Source organism: Mobula hypostoma, chromosome 11, assembly GCF_963921235.1.
Source record: "Mobula hypostoma chromosome 11, sMobHyp1.1, whole genome shotgun sequence".
NCBI lineage: Eukaryota > Metazoa > Chordata > Chondrichthyes > Myliobatiformes > Myliobatidae > Mobula > Mobula hypostoma.
The window spans coordinates 98,718,933-98,737,971 of NC_086107.1; the positions used below are offsets into that span (position 1 = coordinate 98,718,933).

The 19,039-nt window shown below is 42.3% G+C and overlaps 1 protein-coding gene across 2 annotated transcripts in view; it reads left to right on the plus strand.

Annotated features, from left to right (window-relative positions):
• micall1a (MICAL-like 1a) overlaps positions 1 to 19,039 on the plus strand; it is a 98,874-nt gene that overhangs the window by 13,177 nt on the left and 66,658 nt on the right. For both annotated transcript variants that reach the window (XM_063062616.1, XM_063062617.1), the window contains exon 2: positions 10,553 to 10,601. In XM_063062616.1, coding sequence (XP_062918686.1) covers positions 10,553 to 10,601 — 49 coding nt within the window. The remainder of the gene's footprint in view (positions 1 to 10,552; positions 10,602 to 19,039) is intronic.

The following is a 19,039-nucleotide window of genomic DNA, read 5'->3' on the forward strand; positions in this document are numbered from 1 at the left end:
TGGTTGTAATGGTGGCAGATAGAGATTAACTCAGACAAGGGTGAGCTAATGCATTTTGTGAGATCGAATTTGGGTAAAGCATGGAGGAAATATCAGGAAGTCTTGACGTACGGAGAGACCTTGAGCTCCCTGAAGATGGACGGGGTAATGTAAAAAGCTTTGGAGGATCATGTTGCAGCTGTACACAGAGACTCATTCCACCAAGGTGCAACACAGAGCGTCATAGGAAGTCATAGGTGGCCATCAAACTTTACATCTCCTCCCTTGGAGGGTCAGACACCCTGAGCCAATAGGCTGGTCCTGGACTTATTTCATAATTTACTGGCATAATTTACATATTACTATTTAACTATTTATGGTTCTATTACTATTTATTATTTATGGTGCAACTGTAACGAAAACCAATTTCCCCCCCGGGATCAATAAAGTATGACTATGACAACACAGGCTGGTCGGCATTGGAGGCTTGTGTTATGGTTCTGAAAGCCACACAAAAGGAAGGATGCGGTGGCAATAGTGAGGGTGCAGAAAAGATTCACAAGCATGGAACCTGGAATGGAGGGCTATGATTATTGGATTGGCTGGGTTTATTCTCGCTAGAATGTAGGAGTCTGACCCCCTCCCCCCCCCAATCCACCTACACACCTGGAATTTGATACTATCCACAAATTTAGAAATGAATCCCAAGTTTAAGTAAGCACCACTGCCCATCACCATCCACAGCATATGTGTATAACACCATGGATAGGGTGAATTCACTCAGTCTCTTTCCTAGGGTTGGGGAATCAAGGATTAGAGCTCATAGGATTAAGGCGAGAGGGGAACATTTTTAAACTAAGTGTGGTATATGTGGAATGGGCTACCAGAGGAGGTGGTTGAGGCACATGGAATAAAAACTTTTAAAGACACTTGGACAGAGTTTAGGTTATGGGCTAAATGGGATTATCTTGGGTGGGGCATCTTGGTCAGACTGGACCAGTTGGGCCAAAGGATCTGTTTTGATGTTTTATAACTTTATGACTATATTTCTTTAGAAGCTTGAGGGGAATTTGTTTGTCACCAAAGGCACTTGCAAATTTCTACATGGACAGCATTCTAATTGCCTATATCACCATCTGGGATTGGGGGACGGGGGGTGGTCGCTCGGTCACAGGGTTGAAACAAGCTGCAGAAAGTTGTAAACTTGGTCAACTCCATAGTATTCAGGACATCTTCAGGGAGCGATGCTTCAAAGACGCCCATCACCCAGGGCATTCTCTGTTCTCATTGCTACCATTAGGAAGGAGGTTCAGGAGCCTGAAGGCACACACTCCACGACTCAGGAACAGCTTCTTCCCCTCTGCCATCCGATTTCTGAATGGCCATTGAATCCATGAGTGTACTACTTCTATAACTGTTTAATATATATACTTACTGTAATTCACATGTTTTCTCTATTATCATGTATTGCATTGTACTGCTACCACAAAGACAACAATTTTCACAATATAAGCTGGTGATATTAAACCTGGTTCTGACGACAGACATCTTAGCACCCACTCTGTTTTCTGTCCCATTTACACGCTTTTACAATCTGAAGCCAGCTGACTGTCTCATTCTTCCAGCAGCCCCAGATGCATTCTCCAAACTTACTCATTATTCTATTTTGAGGTTCCTCATCAAAGACCTTTTGAAAGTAGACACATTACGCCTAAAACATTTGTTGTTCTCTTCTCCCTCTCACTCTTGGTTATTGTTTCAATAAAGTTCAATCCGATTGATCAAGCAAGGTGCAGTCTTTTGAAATCCATGAATGGGAGTAGTATGGAGGGCTATGGCCCAGATGCTGGTGGTTCGGCATGGACTTGATGGGCCGAAAAGCCTGTTTTTGTGCTGTATGACTCTTTGGAATATCATTACTCTGAAGTTCTTCTCTTTGTTTTATTGGGAATGTTATTATTTTCCTACTACTGATCTGATCTTAACTTCCCTGCTATGTTTATTTCCTTTCTGAAATGTAAGTGTTACTTTAGCTGCCCTAACATTCTCTGGTATTACATTATATCTAAATGCCTTTGTCATCCTCCCTGGATCTAAACCTGGAAATTTCCCTTATAGAGAGTTTTACACGTTGTTTACTGGATAGGAACGGCACCCTCTTGTCCTTTCACCTATTCATCCCGTTTAATTAATATTAGGTTATTAAAATCTCTGATAATTTTCTGTCTTTATTCATTTCCCTAATTTGTTTGCATCCTTCTCCTCTTCTCTCCTACTGTTACATGTTTCTAGACTCTGTTACAATCAATCCTTCCCTCCGCTATCACATGATGCCAGATAAGTTCTGCCTCTCCAGCTCCCACTTCTACCCTCTGTATCCTTTCTAAACATGTTTACACTGTAACTAATTCTGAATCCTGAATTCTCTCTGGGCATAGGTCAGTCCTCTCTGCTGTATGGTGGATTTTTCCAGTCCCTGATCGCCTGCTTATTACAGACAGACACTATTGCTGTTTAGACAGAGAAGCTCATATTTAATAGGATTTCCTCTCACTTCGTGGCTAGATGTTGTTTTGGACTTCCAGCCTATTTGTTTCCTTGCCGTCATTGTTCTCTTATTCATTCCAATGGTTTTCTTCCTGTTGTATTTATATTCTGACTGCATCTGTTTCTTGTTGATCCTTCTCGTTTCTTGCTGGTTGAAAGCCTTTGCTACCTTCCTGTTTACCTTTTCTACTGAGACAGACATCCTTTGCTATTTCTGTGTGGATTCGCTTTCTTCAATTTTCTCTTAGTGCACATCAGTTATTTCCCTTATTGTCTCAAAGCTTGCCAATGGTGTTAATCGATTTGACCTCTCCTTATGCCCTTTGTGCAAAAGAGCATCACAGTTGGACCTCTCCTCTACCTGGTGAGGTTTGAAAATTATTTCACACCCTTCTGTATCAGATGTGGGACTAAATTAATCTTAGACAAGCGGATTCCCTTGTAGTCAAAAGCTATGTCCTTCAGCTATGAATTTCATTTAAATTTTCAATCGCTCAAACATGAGAAAGTCTGCAGACGGTTGAAATCCAGAGCAACACCCGCAAAATGCTGGAGGAATTCAGCAGGTCAGGCAGCGCCTATGGAAAAGAGTAAATCGTCGACATTTCAGGCCAAGGCACTTCAGGACTGGAAAAGAAAGGGGAAGATGCCTGAATAAAGAGCTGGGGGTTGGGGGGGGCTATCTAGAAGATGATAGGTGAAGCCGGGTGGGTGGGGAAGGTCAAGAGCTGGAATTACTCAATGTCCACAGTATTCTGCAAGAAAAATTCCTGAAATTTGCAACCCTGAGAGAAGTAATATCACCTTATTTCATTGGTAGGGAGGTAGCTGTACCTCTAGTTTTAGACACCTCCACCAGGGCACCTGTTCTTGCAACATCTTCCCTGTCAACCCTACCAGACTTCAAAATGTTGTGCATCTTACTGAGACTTCTCACTCGTCTACGCCAGGAGTTCCCAACCTGGGGTCCGTGGCATAAAAAAAGACAGGGAACCCTTGATCTAAGCACAAGAGAGTATCTTCAGTCTTTATTCGAGGGAAACTCCTTTCATCCTAATATTGTGAATCTTTAATGAGTTATCCCCAAATCATACATATAAAGGAGGAAACCAAAGGTGGTATAATATCAGCCCTTACTGCCACTGCATGTTTGGAATGACTGTGGTGTAATCTCATTTACACGGTGGCTGTAAGGGTTTGCCGGTTAGGAACAATGGTACTGAAAGCCAATTGTCCTCTCATCTCGGCACGTTGGCCACAAGTAACGCACTCTCTGTGGTGGTCTTTGCTTTTAGATATCTGCAACCCGGCTGTATTCAACTTCTGCTGTGAATACATGTAGAGTGCTTGTGATCCTCTTGCAGGGCCAAAATTCTGCATGCTGTGCGTGTTATTGATGAGATTTAAGTTCTACTACCTTCACACTCATAAGCAAACAGCTGGAGGAAGCTTGAGGTCAAGTGGCATCTTTGGAGACAAAAGAGATGGTTAATGATTCAATTTAATATCAAAGAATGTGTATAGTATACAGCCTTAAATTCTTACTCTTCAGAGCTGACCACAAAATGGAGGAAAAAAAAACCCGAAGAATGAATGACAGAAGAACGTTAGAACCCCAAAGCCCCCCTTCCCCACCCCCAACTATTCCAGCAAAGGCATCAGCCCCATTATCACCCACACGCAATAGCAAGCCCCCATGATCAAAAACTACTGTCCAACCCAACAGTTCAACATCTCAACTGCCCCTCCGCCTAACAAGGGAGAGAGAGCTATCGCTTCGGCCACAGGTTGCTGTTTCGATGTTATGATCTGCAGCATCGCTCATTCGAGTTCCCCTGACTCAGGAATCAGCAAACTCGTTCTCACCATAGAGAGAGGGGGGGAGAGAGAGGCTGACAGCCCCGCCCGCTGTCTAGACGGTTCAGTCTCCTGCAATGCTTCAGTCGGCAACATTGGCAAGGAATCGGTTGTCTTCAGGGCCCAGCCGCAAAGGCACAAGCTGTTCCTGGAGATTCCAAAACGCCAGACTGCTTGGCAAGTTCTGAAGAGTGAAAACTCACAGCCTGTGAATAGCGTAGTTTAAGCACAGCTGTAGATCACGGACTTCGACATGACCCCAGCTCCCTCGAAAAGGAGAAAGAGACATGAGAGCAGGAGATATAAACTGTTTCACAGATGAACTGGAAATTGCCCAGGTCCACAAAAGCCTCTGGCACCACCTTCAGCTCCTTCCACTCCATTCTCGATGTTTCAGGTACCGATGCAGGGAGTCGACCCAAAGTGTCGACTGTTGCTTTGTTTCCACAGCTGCTGTTTGAGCCACTGTGTTCCTCCAGCAGTTTTCATTTTGCTCCAGATTACTTCCGTTGTGCCATCACTTGACTCCTTAACCCTACAGTGGCATAATCAAAATGTATGAAGCACGCGTACAGCGAAACAAAATAGAGGTTTAAGCCAGAATGGAAAGAACATTTTGCGTTCATTGTTTAAAAATAGCCAACTGTTACCTTTTCTGCAAAGCACAAAAAGAATCAGATTTTTTTCATCAGAAATGAGCAAAAACAAAGTAATAACATCAGACATTTATTCCTGCCTTTAGTACACTTACTGCCTGTTACGCCACTGGTGTTTACGGCAGCAATAAGGTCCTTCATCTCTGGTGGTGCTCAGGGCTTCCTTCTTCGTGTCAGTGGCTTCCTTGGTTTACACGACTGTCAGTCATGCAAATCCCGGGTAGAGACTCAGGAATACCGTCACACTCGGATGTAGAAGGATTCTTCATTGCTGTTTCCGTAACAGTTTTGTTTTACCTGAGCTGACCCCCCAAACCTGGAGGACTGGCGGACCACCCTTAGTCTGGCCTCTACCCTTTGATCTGTTTGGCATGAGTGACCCTACTAAGAGCCAAAGCCTGAAGCCCTGACTCCAACTAACATCGCTCTCTGGGTCATTGAGGCACACAATCCTCCAAACCACAAGGTTGTGGTCCTCTTGGAGGTGTCTTTAGTATGGAATATAGCAGAAGGAGCTGTTATTATTTCATGGTATATCACTTGTATGAGACATTAGCTGTTTGGTAGCGAATTCAAGAATAATATTACAGAAATAAAGGCATTTTAATACAATGAACATAAAACCAACCAATAAAGCAAATTTAAGCTGTGATCCACAGTACAGAGAGGCTTATCTCCCAGATCAGTGCTTGAAGAATGCAAAAAAAACTGAAGGAATTCTGTAGTTTGTAATCTCACTCTTGACAAATCAAAGGCAATAAGCCTGAACTGGAAATGTGTTAATGTCTTCATTAGTGAAACTGAAAGAACAAATGCTGGATCTTAAAAAAGAAACTACTTGCAGTATTGACGTTAACGTGCACCTGACAAAGATTTGAAAATGATTGTGTACTGTTGCATAAACCTTTTGTTCTTTCAATAGATGCAGAAACTTCTGTGGCAGATTCTTCAAATGTCCCAGATTTCTCCTGCTTGCTTCATCCTTAGTGAACATCTTATGGACAGATATCTGAATTACTTATACGATCTTGAAATTGTCAGTTTCATCTGTTCAATTGAGAAAGTTCATCGACAGTTCAAAAATAGATCATAAAAAAGCTGAAACTTGAAGCCAAATGCTGTGACATTTTGTAAGATGATTATCAGCCAGCAATGTTTTAAATAACTTTGTACCACTGTTGGAGCCTGTCGGTGTTTTCCTTAAAGAAAGAGGCAAGTTTCATTGGCAATTTGAAGATGAACAATAGATGCGGGGGCATGTTTTTCTACTGATACTGTGAGTCACCCAAGAACCTTCAAGTTGGGACTCCTAGGCACGAGAAAGATCAGAATCGGGTTTAATGTGTTTCTATGTTAATATTCTCGGCATATGTCATGAAATTTTTAACTCTGCAGAAGCAGTACAGTACAATAATGATAGAGAATATATATATTTGAATATATATTAAATAGGTAAATTAGTGCAAAAAAAGAAATAAAAAAATAGTGAGGTGGTGTTCATGGGTTCCATGTCCATTCAGAAATCAGATGGCAGAGGGGAAGAAACTGTTCCTGAATCATTGAGTGGATGCCTTCAGGCTTCTGTACCTCCTCCCTGATGGTAGCAATGAGAAGAGGGCATGTCCTGGGTGATGGGGGTCATTAATGATGGACTCCGCCTTTTTGAGGCATCGCTCCTTGAAGATGTCCTGGATACTACGGAGGCTAGTGCCTGTGATGGAGCTGGATAAATTTTCAACTCTCTGCAGCTTACTTCGATCCTGTGCAGTAGCCCTCCCCCCTCCCCCACACCTCCCAATGCCAGGAAGTGACTACAGGTCCTCCCCAGGTAATGAACACCAGACTTATTTACACCCTGTTCGTACAAACAAATGAGCTAGCAGGGTGGAGTTGCATGGCTGCAGGCATCTTTTGCCATGTGGGAGCCTGGTTTGTGGCAGTAACTGAAAGGCTGAGTTAAACACCCTGGTGTTGCCTTTGGTTGCATATCTTTTTATATTAAGAAAAATCTTTTTATTTAAATGTATTGCTGAGCATCTGCATTTCCGACTTGTAAACTGTTCCAGTTACAAGGTGTTTTTTTAACTCTGTCTCCACCTTCTAGGGCAAGTTATGGTAGTGTAGCGGTCTGTGTAACATGTTACAGTGCCAGAGATCGAGATTCAATTCCCACCACTGTCTGTAAGGAGTTTGTACAATTTCTCTGTGATCATGTGAGTTTCCTCTGCTTGCTTTGGTTTCTTCCCAGGTTCCAATGATTATGGGCTAGGGTTAGCAAGTTGTGAGCATTCTATCTTGGTGCCGGAAGAACGGTAACACCTGCAGACTGCCCCCAGCGCGATCCTCGCTGGTCGTTGACACAAAATGACGCGTTTCACTGTATGTTTTGATGCTTCGATGTACTTGTGACGAATAAAGCTAATCTTGTCTTTAAAACGTTAAGAGGCTTCAATAACTTTGCCTGTCTCAATTAGTGAATTGCCAGAAGAAACATCAAAAACTTGAGAAAAATCAAAGTTTTTCTTGAGAAAGATCAAAATCACTGCTTGATGACTTTCAGGCCATTTTTGAAGAAGTGGAGATCCTGGGTTAGTTTTAACTCTAAACCCATTCACAGTTGATATATTAATGAAAGCGGCCTAATTTTCAAAATGTTCAGAATTCTAGAAAGACCAGGCTCTAAAGATGATGCAAAGTCACACAACATTCTTATTGTGCAAGAAATGGTGCAGAATATAGTATCCCAACTGAAGAAAACCAATAAGCACAGCTTATTGTTGTCAATCGCTAAAGGTTATCAATAAAAACTTTGTGGATTCCTTGTAAAATGTCACCTGAGCAGCTTTCAATCAGATTGTTAAAGGTTTATGAGTAGATTGGAGAGTAACAGCTCCAGCAGGCAACTGTAATTCTGTAGGGGAGGGTGAGGGAAGTTCAGATCCCTGTAAGGCACAGGATTGTGAATTATGAGGTAAGTTACTTAAATGATAACATTTATTGGGCTTAAGGAAAGAATTGAGGATTCAATGACTGCAGAGAATCGTAGCTGTCTTTAAAATTTTAAGAAAACAAAAGGCTAGAAATGGTCAGCACGTTTCGTCACATTTACAGAAGAGAGAACTCATTCAAGACCTTTCATCCACTGAAAAATGGGCTTTAAATTTGGAGAATTGGGAGGGAAGGACAAACAGAAAAATCTGTGAAAGGCAGGGGGTAGAAACAAACAAATTTGTTAAAGTAAAAGTTACCAAACACTTAAAAAAAAGATGAAAATGAGGAACAATGATTAGAAAATTCAAAAAGAGTTCTGATAATCTCAAATAAAAATGCTAGAATTAATAATTGAATTGCTGGATATGCTAAGCCCAAAATTTTCCAGTAGGAAGATTTATCCAAACTGTTCCTCCTACTTAAAACAAGTTTGCAGCATCACTTCAAGGGACTGTAGATGAAACAAGAGTGGAGCAGAGAAATATAGCGACAGGAAGCTCAGGGTCATATTTGTAGGCTGAATAGAATATCTCTGCAAAGTATTCATCCAGTTCATGAATCCCCATTGGGGAGCAGATCACATCATGCACAGATCATGTTAGTGTATTAAACTGAAAGGTACTAGTAGGTGGCTGGTTCACCTGAATGGTGTGTTTGGGTTTCTGGATGATGGGAAACTAAAAGGGTAAGTGTTTTATCTGGTCTGTTAGGAAGGTACAAGTAGGGGAATGTGGCTGTTGATGGATAAAGGGAAGAATCAGAGAGAGCACTGGAGAACCAGTCCCTACTGAAGAGAAGAGAGACTGTGTCTGGTTGGTGGCACTGGTAGAGGGGTCAAAAGTTGAGGAAAGGGCAGCTAGTTCTGGAGCTGGGCAAAGGGGGTGACAGCAAAAGTGAAGAAATGGAGCAGAGGGCCCAGTTGGGGAAATGGTGCTGTCAGAACAGGAAGGAGGGGAACTGGGAAAATGGAATAGTCTTTGCAGGAGGATGTTTTGAATGCAACTACTGGTAGAGTTGGTGATGTGGCTTGGTCCTTCCCCTCGTTCCTCAGCCTTGTCTCTGACAGTATCCACTCTCCCACATGGCTATTAGCCACCCTATGTATCTTTCCGCGCCTGTCTCTCACTTGTGGTTCTTGCTCCTGTCCCATACAGCTTTCTGCCTCTCCTTTCCCCCACCCCCTGGGTCTGTCCGTCCTCCCCCAACCTTCCTGACTGTGCCCACACCCCAAGTTAATCTAACCCTCTGCCTTACCTCATTGGCTTGCGGTCAAGAAGGGGTGAGTTCACATTTTTAAATTAGTTGTCAAAAGTAGCTGTTGACAGAAATAGTATGACCTTGAGCTGTTGTAGTGCAGGTTAAGTTTGTGCAGAGCTGGTTCTGGAAGTGGGCTGTTGCAAGGGAATGTGTAGTATTGCTTCATACAGTGAATGCTGATCATGACATTCCTGATCGTATTTACTATAAATATTCTAAATGAAGTATAATTTTGAGGAGAAAAAAATACCATTAGCTGAGGTACCAAAGTTTTGAGTTCATTTCAATCAGAAAGAAACTTCTTTTGGGTTAATTTGGTTTCTCGTGGTTTTTGTGCTATTTATATAAATAGTTCATGCTTAACATAGTGTAATGGGCTGGTTTAGTCCGACCCAAAAGACCCAAACCAATTCACGTGTCCAGGAGATACGGTAATAAAGCGTACAAGGACAACAAAATAACAAGCTTACTTTATTATCAGAAAACAGGAAGCACAAATAAACCACCCTAAATACATAGTAAATTACAAAAATTTCCACAAAGATTTCAGGTCTCACGATTCTTAGCTACCATTTGATTGCCACTGTTATCGGGGGAATTCTGAATCCCGACTCATGAAATCACCCTTGGTCTGTCCTGGGCACCTATTGATTGCAATTCTTCAGTCAAGCTGAAGTCCCAAGAACCGAAGGAAAGGTGCCTCAATAAATAGGGTTTCAATCCAAAAGCATTGAGAGACCCAGAGACAGACACATTTTTTGGTCTTTTGTTCTCATGCCACTAGCGCCTGAGGCTGTAAAGAATCCAGCCACTATTAGCAAACATTTAACAAATGTTTAACTTGTTTAGACACCTGACATGTTGCAAGCTCACAAAGAGTTAAAGTGCCACTTAGAATTGTTCAGACTTTCATCTGATATTTTTATAAAGTTTAATCCACCTCAACACACACAGTGTGCTTCCTTTACACTCTATCAAATTTTTCATGTTTAAATCATGTTGAAATGCTGCTGGGTATTGTCCAGTCCAAAGCTCCCAGTACAGAGCCAGAATTTCCTTTGTGAAATCCAGGCCACTGCTATGAAACTGAGTGGGACGTATTGATTCTCTACATCGTACATCTAACTCACTACCTTTCTTCATCGCTGTAATTTCTACCAATTTCCCTCATCCTTCTCTAATGTCCTCAAATCATCTTCTTGTGTTTCACATGCCTCAACTGTTACAAGGTATATGATGTCTGACATCTTTATCTCTTTCTGCAGAGACTTTGATTCGCTTTCTAAAGAAAATGTCTACGAAAACAATCGCCTGGTAAGTGTTGTATTATCTTAACTATCGATGTTTTTATTGTTGGAGCTTCTGTTAGCCATTACTTTGGGTGACATTTCTTATATTATCACTGCTGTCCTCCTCCCAAAAGGAGTTAAAACCATAAGCAAGAGAAACATAGAAAACCTGCAGCACAATACAGACCCTTCGGCCCACAATGCTGTGCAGAACATGTATTTACTTTAGAAATTACCTAGAGTGCTTGGTAGACAAACCTGGTAAACAAGCTCATGAAGCAGAAGTAAATTGTGTCATGTATGATGTACCAAGTTAAGCAGGATTAATGATCTAAATTCAAGTTCCACCAAAGCCGCTATAGAATTTAAATTCATTTAAAATAGCTCTTGGTAATGGTGACCTCAAAACTCTTAAAACGCAGTCTCGTTGACTAATGCCCTTGAGGGGAGTGAATCTGCCACCTCTATCTGGTCAGGCCTGCGGATGGTTCTGGGCCCTCCAGCTGGTTGAATGGAATGCCCTACTGGGCAATCTTCAGTTCAAGGGCTGTCAGAGGTGGGCAATAATGCTCAGTCGCCAACGAGCCCAGATGTTGAAAAATTATGTATAAAAAAGATGAGGGAAAATCAGGCTGAACCTAGTAGCCTAAGAAGGAAGGTAAAAAGGAGAAAGTTCAAAGTAAATTTTAATATCAAACTACATATATGTCAACATAAAGAACCCTGAAATTCATTTTCCTGTGGGCAGACTCGGCAAATCTATAGAAGAGTAACAATAACAGGATCAATGTAAAATCAACCAGCGTGCAGAAGAAAACAAACTGTGCAAATGCAGATATAAATATTTCACAATAAATAACAAGAACATGACATAAAGAGTCCTTAAAGTGAGATCACTGGTTGTGGGAAAATCTCAATGGATGGGCAAATGAGGGTAGTTCTCCCTTTTTTTTCCAAGAACCTGATGTTTGAGGGGTAGCAACTGTTCTTGAACCTAGTGGTGTGAGTCCTGAGGCTCTTGTACCTTCTACCTGATGGCAGCAGCGAGAAAAGAGCATGCCCTGGGTGGTGGGGATCTCTGATGATGGCTGCTTCTTTCCTAAGACGGCATTTCATGTCGAGAGTATGAGATATTGAAGGGAATCCAAAGGTCTACTATTGTCAAATAAATAGTGCAATGAGGGCTAAAGCTGGTCAGGAATAAGGAGGTGATATAGCTAGAGCTAGATTTCACAGCAAAAGTTCATGAAGAACCAGGAATAATGGGTGAAATTTGGCAAGGATGAACTCCGCCACAGGACAGTCCCAAGCCCAACTGCAGAACCCAGAGCCGCAGAAACTCCAAAGACCACCTCCCTGGGTGAGGAGGGATCTTTGCTGCCTGTAGAAACATAGAAACATGGAAACATGGAAAACCTACAGCACAATACAGCCCTTTCAGCCCACAAAGCTGTGCCGAACATGCCCTTACCTTAGAACTACCTAGGCTCACCCATAGCCATCTATTTTTCTAAGCTCCAACTTCTCAAACCTCTACAGATATGCTATAAAGTATTCTAACAATTTGCATTTCAGCCTGATATGGATCACCACAGGACTTGCAGACAATGATAAACACTGCCCAGTCTCATCACAGTCTTCCATTCAGTCCACCTTAGCAGTGCATTGCATCAGGACGGTTAACCGCATTGTCAAGGATTAAGGCATACCCTGATCATTCCCTTTTCTCTCCAATAGCTTCTCGAAAATTTAGGAGTTTGAGGACAGATTTCTGAACCAATCACCTTTTTCACATCCCCTATTCAGTGATGCTACCATGGGCTTCACCTGGGGACAACTTGAAAGACAGGCCCAGGATAGAGGATTGTGGTGAGCTGCTGTCAGTGACCTATGCCCCAGTAGGGTGATGGCCTAAAGTAAGCAAGTCACCTTGTCTGTATGGGATGCATCCTCGATGCTGAGATGGAGTGGGAATTGCCATAACATTATAAGATTAAAGAAGGGGAATTTGCCAAGGACTGAATAACAGCAAATATATTGCCTTGTTCATAAACTTAAGCCAGTCAACTCAGATTAGTCAGTTTTATATAACCAATCGATGGAAAACACTAATAGGAACTTAAAAGAGATCAGGCATAGATTTAAAGCAAATTACATTTGACTTATCTGATAGATTTTACTGATGAAACAATTTTGATTGTCAATTGATGTGGTTTACATAGTTTTTTTTTGAAGACATTTGAGGAAATCTGGATTACATGCTTTGCAGCTACCTAGATATTCTTACGTAGACGGAGAGAGCAATGGTAAAGGACTGTTTTACAGAATGGGAGGGTGACACCTAACGCTGTTCCCTAGAGCACAGTATCAGAACCACTGCTTTCTGAGTGGAGATGTGCGGGCTAGAGTTCCCATATTTTGGGCTGACACCAAACATGGTAAGCTGTGAGGGCAACAGTACACTGACATGACGTGGATGTGCAGGGGAAATTGTCAGACGTGCAGCTGGGACTTAATAGAGACAGCTACTGTCTGAGATGTCGAAGTGTTGGGATGGACAGTGATTTTTTGATGGACTCTGGATCGTGGTCTCTGGGGGCTATTGCTTGCATGGTGAGTGGCAGGGGTCGAGCCTCTGCTGGAGAAGGTGGAGGAGGGGGAGGACTGATGCTTGGGAGGGGGGCTGTGGCATTCTACTGTTTTTCTGTCATTCATTCTTTGGGTTTTTTTCCTGTTTTGTGGATGTCTGCAAAGAGTAAAGATTTCAAGTTCTCAGATTCTCTGATATTAAGTGGAACCTTTGAGCCAGAGAAGAGTAAAATGATGCACTTTGACAGAGAGAAAGGAAACAATGGACATTCTGACAGTTCAAAGGTGTGGCAAGTGTATGTGTCTGAAAGATTTTTTTAATGTGGCAGAAGTGGTTGAAATGGTAAATCGTGTGTATGAGATCCTGGGATTGAGAATTAGAGGCACTGAGTACTAAAGCAATGGGGTTATAATATGGCCACTCCTCTCAGTGCATGCAAGCCTGGTCATCAGAGTTTAGAAAAGTAAAGGTCCTTGAGGGGTTGAAGACAAGATTCATTGGTCTGACTGGATGAGAGGTATTCAGTCAGGGCATCAGACAGCTTTGCTTTTCTGGTTGGATACAGAGACAATTGGGATTGATCTTCAAATCACTGTTCAGGAATTATCTCCTTGCCTCGAGCTGTATTTCCCCACTATGTCTTCATGTTCCCTGGTCTGTAATCTTTCTCCTCATCTTTATGAAATATGGTTTATTCCTCCTTGGTGTTTCAGACTGCAGTAGATACTCAGCAGGTTGTGTTTGCTGTCGAATTCTGACCATCGATATGTTTTTGAATTTCTATTCATATGTCTGGCTTGAATTTTTTTATTTAATTGTGGTTCATTTTTGGGGATTGGGGTGGGGAGTTGTTAGTGTTTGATAAAAGTAGGTATTCTTTGTAATTTACTGAACTTAAATGAAGAAAAACAAAATATTGGTATCTCTAGACCACAGTTAAATTGAACTCAGTATAACATAAGCATGTTAATAGTTTTAGCCAATTAATTTTTAAAATCTGTTGTTACTATCCAGTCAGCAGTGCTGTAATGTTTGGATTGTAGAAGTTCAAGTCAGTGTGATCCTGCAGTATTTCTCGATCATTATCCTGGACTGTGAGGCTGTCCGTCAGTCGGGGTCAACCATGGATGTTGTGTGATGCACGAGCCTGGGTAGTACGATATAGAGAGCAAGATGTTGCCCATACAGCAGGCTCTTCTCTGTACAGCTGAAGAATCCAAAGGAACGGCAGAGGTCGATACAGTTTGGTACCAGCAGCGTCGCAGGAGTTGCCAGTCAGTGTTGAACTCATCGTAGCACTGCCTTAGGGACTCCAGCTCTGGATTTTTCCTCGGGGTTTACTCCCGGAGCCTTCCCCATGAGTGGGTGTAGTTGCAAGGCAGCCCAGGTTTGAGATTGGAGTTTTCATTTTAGATGAGCTGCCAACCACGGCTGGTGAGCCCCATCTGCCCAAAGCAACTGGCTTTAAGGCACCGGTAACCCACCTTTGCCCCTTCTCCTGTCAATGGAAGCGGTTCTGTGGGCTTAGTAGCGAAGCCACATGTGAAGGCCAGGAGCTGGACTTTGTTGTCGGAGGCTATTTGATACGCATGCCATTGGGAGCATTTAGTAAGAGCTTATCCCTAATAACACCCCCGGATGTAACAACCTTAAGAGGCCATCATGGACTAAGTAGTTAAAAATGAAACTGTAGTCATCGAAAAACAGGAAAAATTGCTTCAAAGGATTTGTGACTTGCTTTACCTCAGAAATTGCAGTGCCCAGTACTTTGTTTTGCCCTGCCATTTGGTAAATACATAATATAAAGGGTTGAAAATGTTCATACTGATTGGTTGAGAGTTTGGCAGAGCACAAGATTTATAGTCACCATCGGAATTCTAATTCTATTTTCAAGGGTGTGGATATTACTTGTAACAAGTAACAGCAGAAGGAACACATATATTCAGTGAACAGGTTTCAGCTCACAGAGCAACTTCGCTGTGTGGCTTGCGAATCAGTTCATAGACAAATCATATTAGGTCCTGATGTTATGTGTTCAGAACTTTCCCATGTAGTGTTGCCGGCGAGTAGGAATTCCTACTTTCATTCCATTTTTACAGAATATAACAGGGACAGTCACCATTTATTTTAGGGTTTTCACCCAGGCAATGACTCTTTAATTAGCTTGCATGATATCAGCGCTAAATAAATCGTTCTCAAAAATCTCTGGCAAACATCTGCTAAGAAGCTGGCGTTCTTGTGGCAGTTTTCACCACAGCCCCTCCTCAGCAGTAGGCTCACTGTATTCCCAGATTGCACTCTTCCCTGGGGCTAAGTTGTGGGAGAGCCACTTCCAAGTTTAAGGAGTTCCATTTACCCGTGGTGAATCCATACGGCTGCAGGTTCGTGGACCTTTCATGGAGACGCTAGACTGCAGATGCTGGAATTTGGGGCAACAAATTTGAATTAACTCAGCGGGTCGAGCAGCATCTACGGGTGCGTGCTGATGGAATTGTCAACGTCTCAATCAAACCCTTGCGTCAGATTCCTGAGTTGAGGATTCAAACTGAAACATTGTCAGTTCCTTACCTCCAGCAGGTGCTGTACTTCTGGATATTTTTAATTTGTGTGGGCCATTGTGTCAGTGCACTGAAAGATGCCAAGAGGGTTTCTGCTAACTACAGGGCTGACCACTCTGCAGCTTGGCCTTTCCTTTCATCTTTCATGCAAAGATACGCACCTATTTTTTTAAATTCCAAATTCGCCTGCGAGTTTCCAGCTTTTGTCCCCCATCAATACCACACCACTACTTAACATATTCCACAAATAATTGTGGTTAATCAGTGGCCGTTACATACCTTTGAGAATTGCCTTTGGTATTCTTGAATGAAAGTGGACATTCTGGCCAGAGGACTTAATCAGTGGTTTTAAATGGGCCCTTATGGGTTGTTTTGAGATGTTATCAATTACAATTGCATAAATCCAAACCTAAATCAGAGTATTTTCTTTCAGATCTACAACAGTATCTTATTCAATGCTGCTACTCCTTTCGTTTTTTTTCTCTCTCTCTCTCTCCCCTCAAAGTGCTGAGGTCAGGAATATCAATTTCCCATTCCTGCTCTTGTTGGAGCCAGAACTCAGTTACTGCTTCCGCAGCTTAATCCTATGTGGCAAGCTGAGTTTGCAAACTACCAACCCCGTTTTGTCATCATGTTGGTAATGTATTCATGACCAACATGTGCTTGGCATTCCTCCCTCATCCGATCATTCCTCAATATTCCAACTTCTTATTTTTCCACTCCTCTGTTAGAAGTGTGTACTTCCATGCATTCTATGTTGTGATGCACAATTTAAACTCAACAATTAGATACTAATGATTTTTTAACATTTCAGAATCAGCTTTAATATCACCAGCTTATGTCATGGAATTTGTTATCTTTGCAGCAGCAGTACTATGTAATACATGATAAACATAGAAATAAAACAGAAATAATTTTTTTTGAAGTAGTGAGGTAGTGTTCATGGGTTCAATGTCCATTTAGAAATCAGATGGCAGAGGGGAAGAAGCTGTTCCTGAAAAACTGACTGTGTGTCTTCAGGCTTCTGTATCTCCTACCTGACGGTAACAATGAGAGGCAGCAATGTCCATGGTGGTATGGGTCCTTAAGGATGGATGTTGCCTTCCTGAGGCACCACTCCTTGAAGTTGTCTTGGATACTACGGAGGCTAGTACTAATGATGGAGCTGACTAATTTTACACCTCTCTGCATCTTACTTTGATCCTGTGCAGTAGCCTCCCCCCACCCCCCCATACCAGACAGTGATGCAGTCAGTCAGAATGCTCTCCACAGTACATCTACAGAAGTTTTCAAGTCTTTTAACTGGCAAACCAAATCTCCTCCCACTCCTAATGAAATATAGCCGCTGTCTTGCCTTCTTTGTAGCTGCATCAACATGTTGCAACCAGGTTATGTCCTCAGAAATACTGACATCCAGGAACTTGAAATTGCTCACTTTGTCCACTTCTGATCCCTCTGTGAGGATTGGTTTGTGTTTCCTCGTTCTACCCTTTCTGAGGTCTACAATGAGCTCTTTAGTCTTGCTAACATTGAGTGCAAGGTTGTTTGACATAACAGCTAAATCAGCTACATTTGTTCCATTAAAAACTGGGATGTATCATGAAGCTGTTACCTGAAAAAATTTCACCCATGCTGAGATACATCCTAGGATGCGCTGGGACTCGTCATCAGTGAGTCTTTCAGCATCAGACACCCTCGCCCGGGCGACCCAGCCAGGGTTAATCAGGTCCTGGCTTGTGTCCCAGCAGCTTCGGTCCATGGGTTACACCTCTTGATCAGTAGCCATCTAGAGACTCACTCAGCAGGCTCTGTGACGGTCCTGGTGGCTCTTTTCTTTGCAGCTCCCGTAACACCAAGGAGAGAGTAGGTTCAGCACAGTGAGTGGCCAGCAAACCTTTACATCCCACCTCTATAGGCTGACATCATGCCCTCCACCCCTGTCTCTGGCACTCCTCTACCAGCTACTGGTATTTGGCTTTCTTACTATCAAGTAACTTCCTCAATCTGGTCTTCCCAAGGAACTGTCAGTCTAGTATAACAGCATTGACCATGAGATTTGCTAAGAGGTGCATGCATCTGTTGGCTAATGTGCTAATAGTTTGCTTGCAGAAACTGGGGCATTGTGTGATCAGATTACATTTTAAATGGATTAACTACAAAATTAATTAAATTAATTGGATTGAGTTAAGTGAGTTGGTAAAGGTTTGATTAATAATCAGATAAAGTAGAATACCTTTATGCTGACGACAAACTTGAGTGAGGTGCCCCCAGTTAATACTTAAGGTGAGAGAAGTTTAATTTCAATTTAAACGTGACACTGAGACAGGTTGGCCATTTACCACATAACTAGTCAAGTGAATGAGAATTTGTCGAAATTGCTCCATATACCCACATACAGCACAAACTATCTGAGATGCATTGAATAAGGTGTGTGACTGTATTCAATTATCCCACCTGTGATTTTATCATCATCAGTAGCGTTTTAGGGAGCTACTTAGTGAAGGGGTCAGAGATGAGTCTAGCTTTTTCAGAATTCATGGTGTAAATGCTATGGAAAGCATTGTCAACTTTCTACTATTGAGAATGGTTTGAGGAGAGCTGTCCAAGTGGGCATGCAGGACATAGTTGACAAGAACATCTAACTACTGCCATCCCGATACTTTAGTGTACTTTTATCACCAACGTTTTTCTGAGTGTTCCGTCCAGTGTCTCCAGAAAGCCGCTGGATCAAATGGAGCTAATTTTCAGAACACATAGGAAATTGTTTAACCTATGCCAAGTCCACTCCAGAACTGAGGTCACACCAACTTCAGTCATCGAGCTGCAGTATGTAGGTGACATTTGTATCAACAGGGTGAGCCTTGCATTGAATATCCACAAAGGTGGTCGACTGACCCCTCTGCCACCCGCCAAGGTGCAGAGTTTGGAACCCTGATCTAGAGTGGGTGTAGTATGCTTGGTGCTACACCATCCTAATCTGGCTCCTTCGTGGCCAGAGATCAAAATCCTGAACTTCTCCCATTCTAGTTCAGGATCAGAATTAAGGTTATCATCACTGATATATGTTGTGGAATTTGTTTGACAGCAGCAGCACAGTGCAATACATAAACAATGCTACAATTACAGAAATAATATATTAAAAATAGCGCAAAAAGAGAGCGGAATAGTGAGGTAGTGTATGTGGGTTCATGAACTTTCAGAAATCTGATGGTGGAGGGGAAGTAGCTGTTCCAAAAGTGTTGAGTGTTCATCTTCAGACTCCTGTACCATCTCCTTGATAGTGGTAATGTGAAAAGGGCATTTCCCAGATGGTGA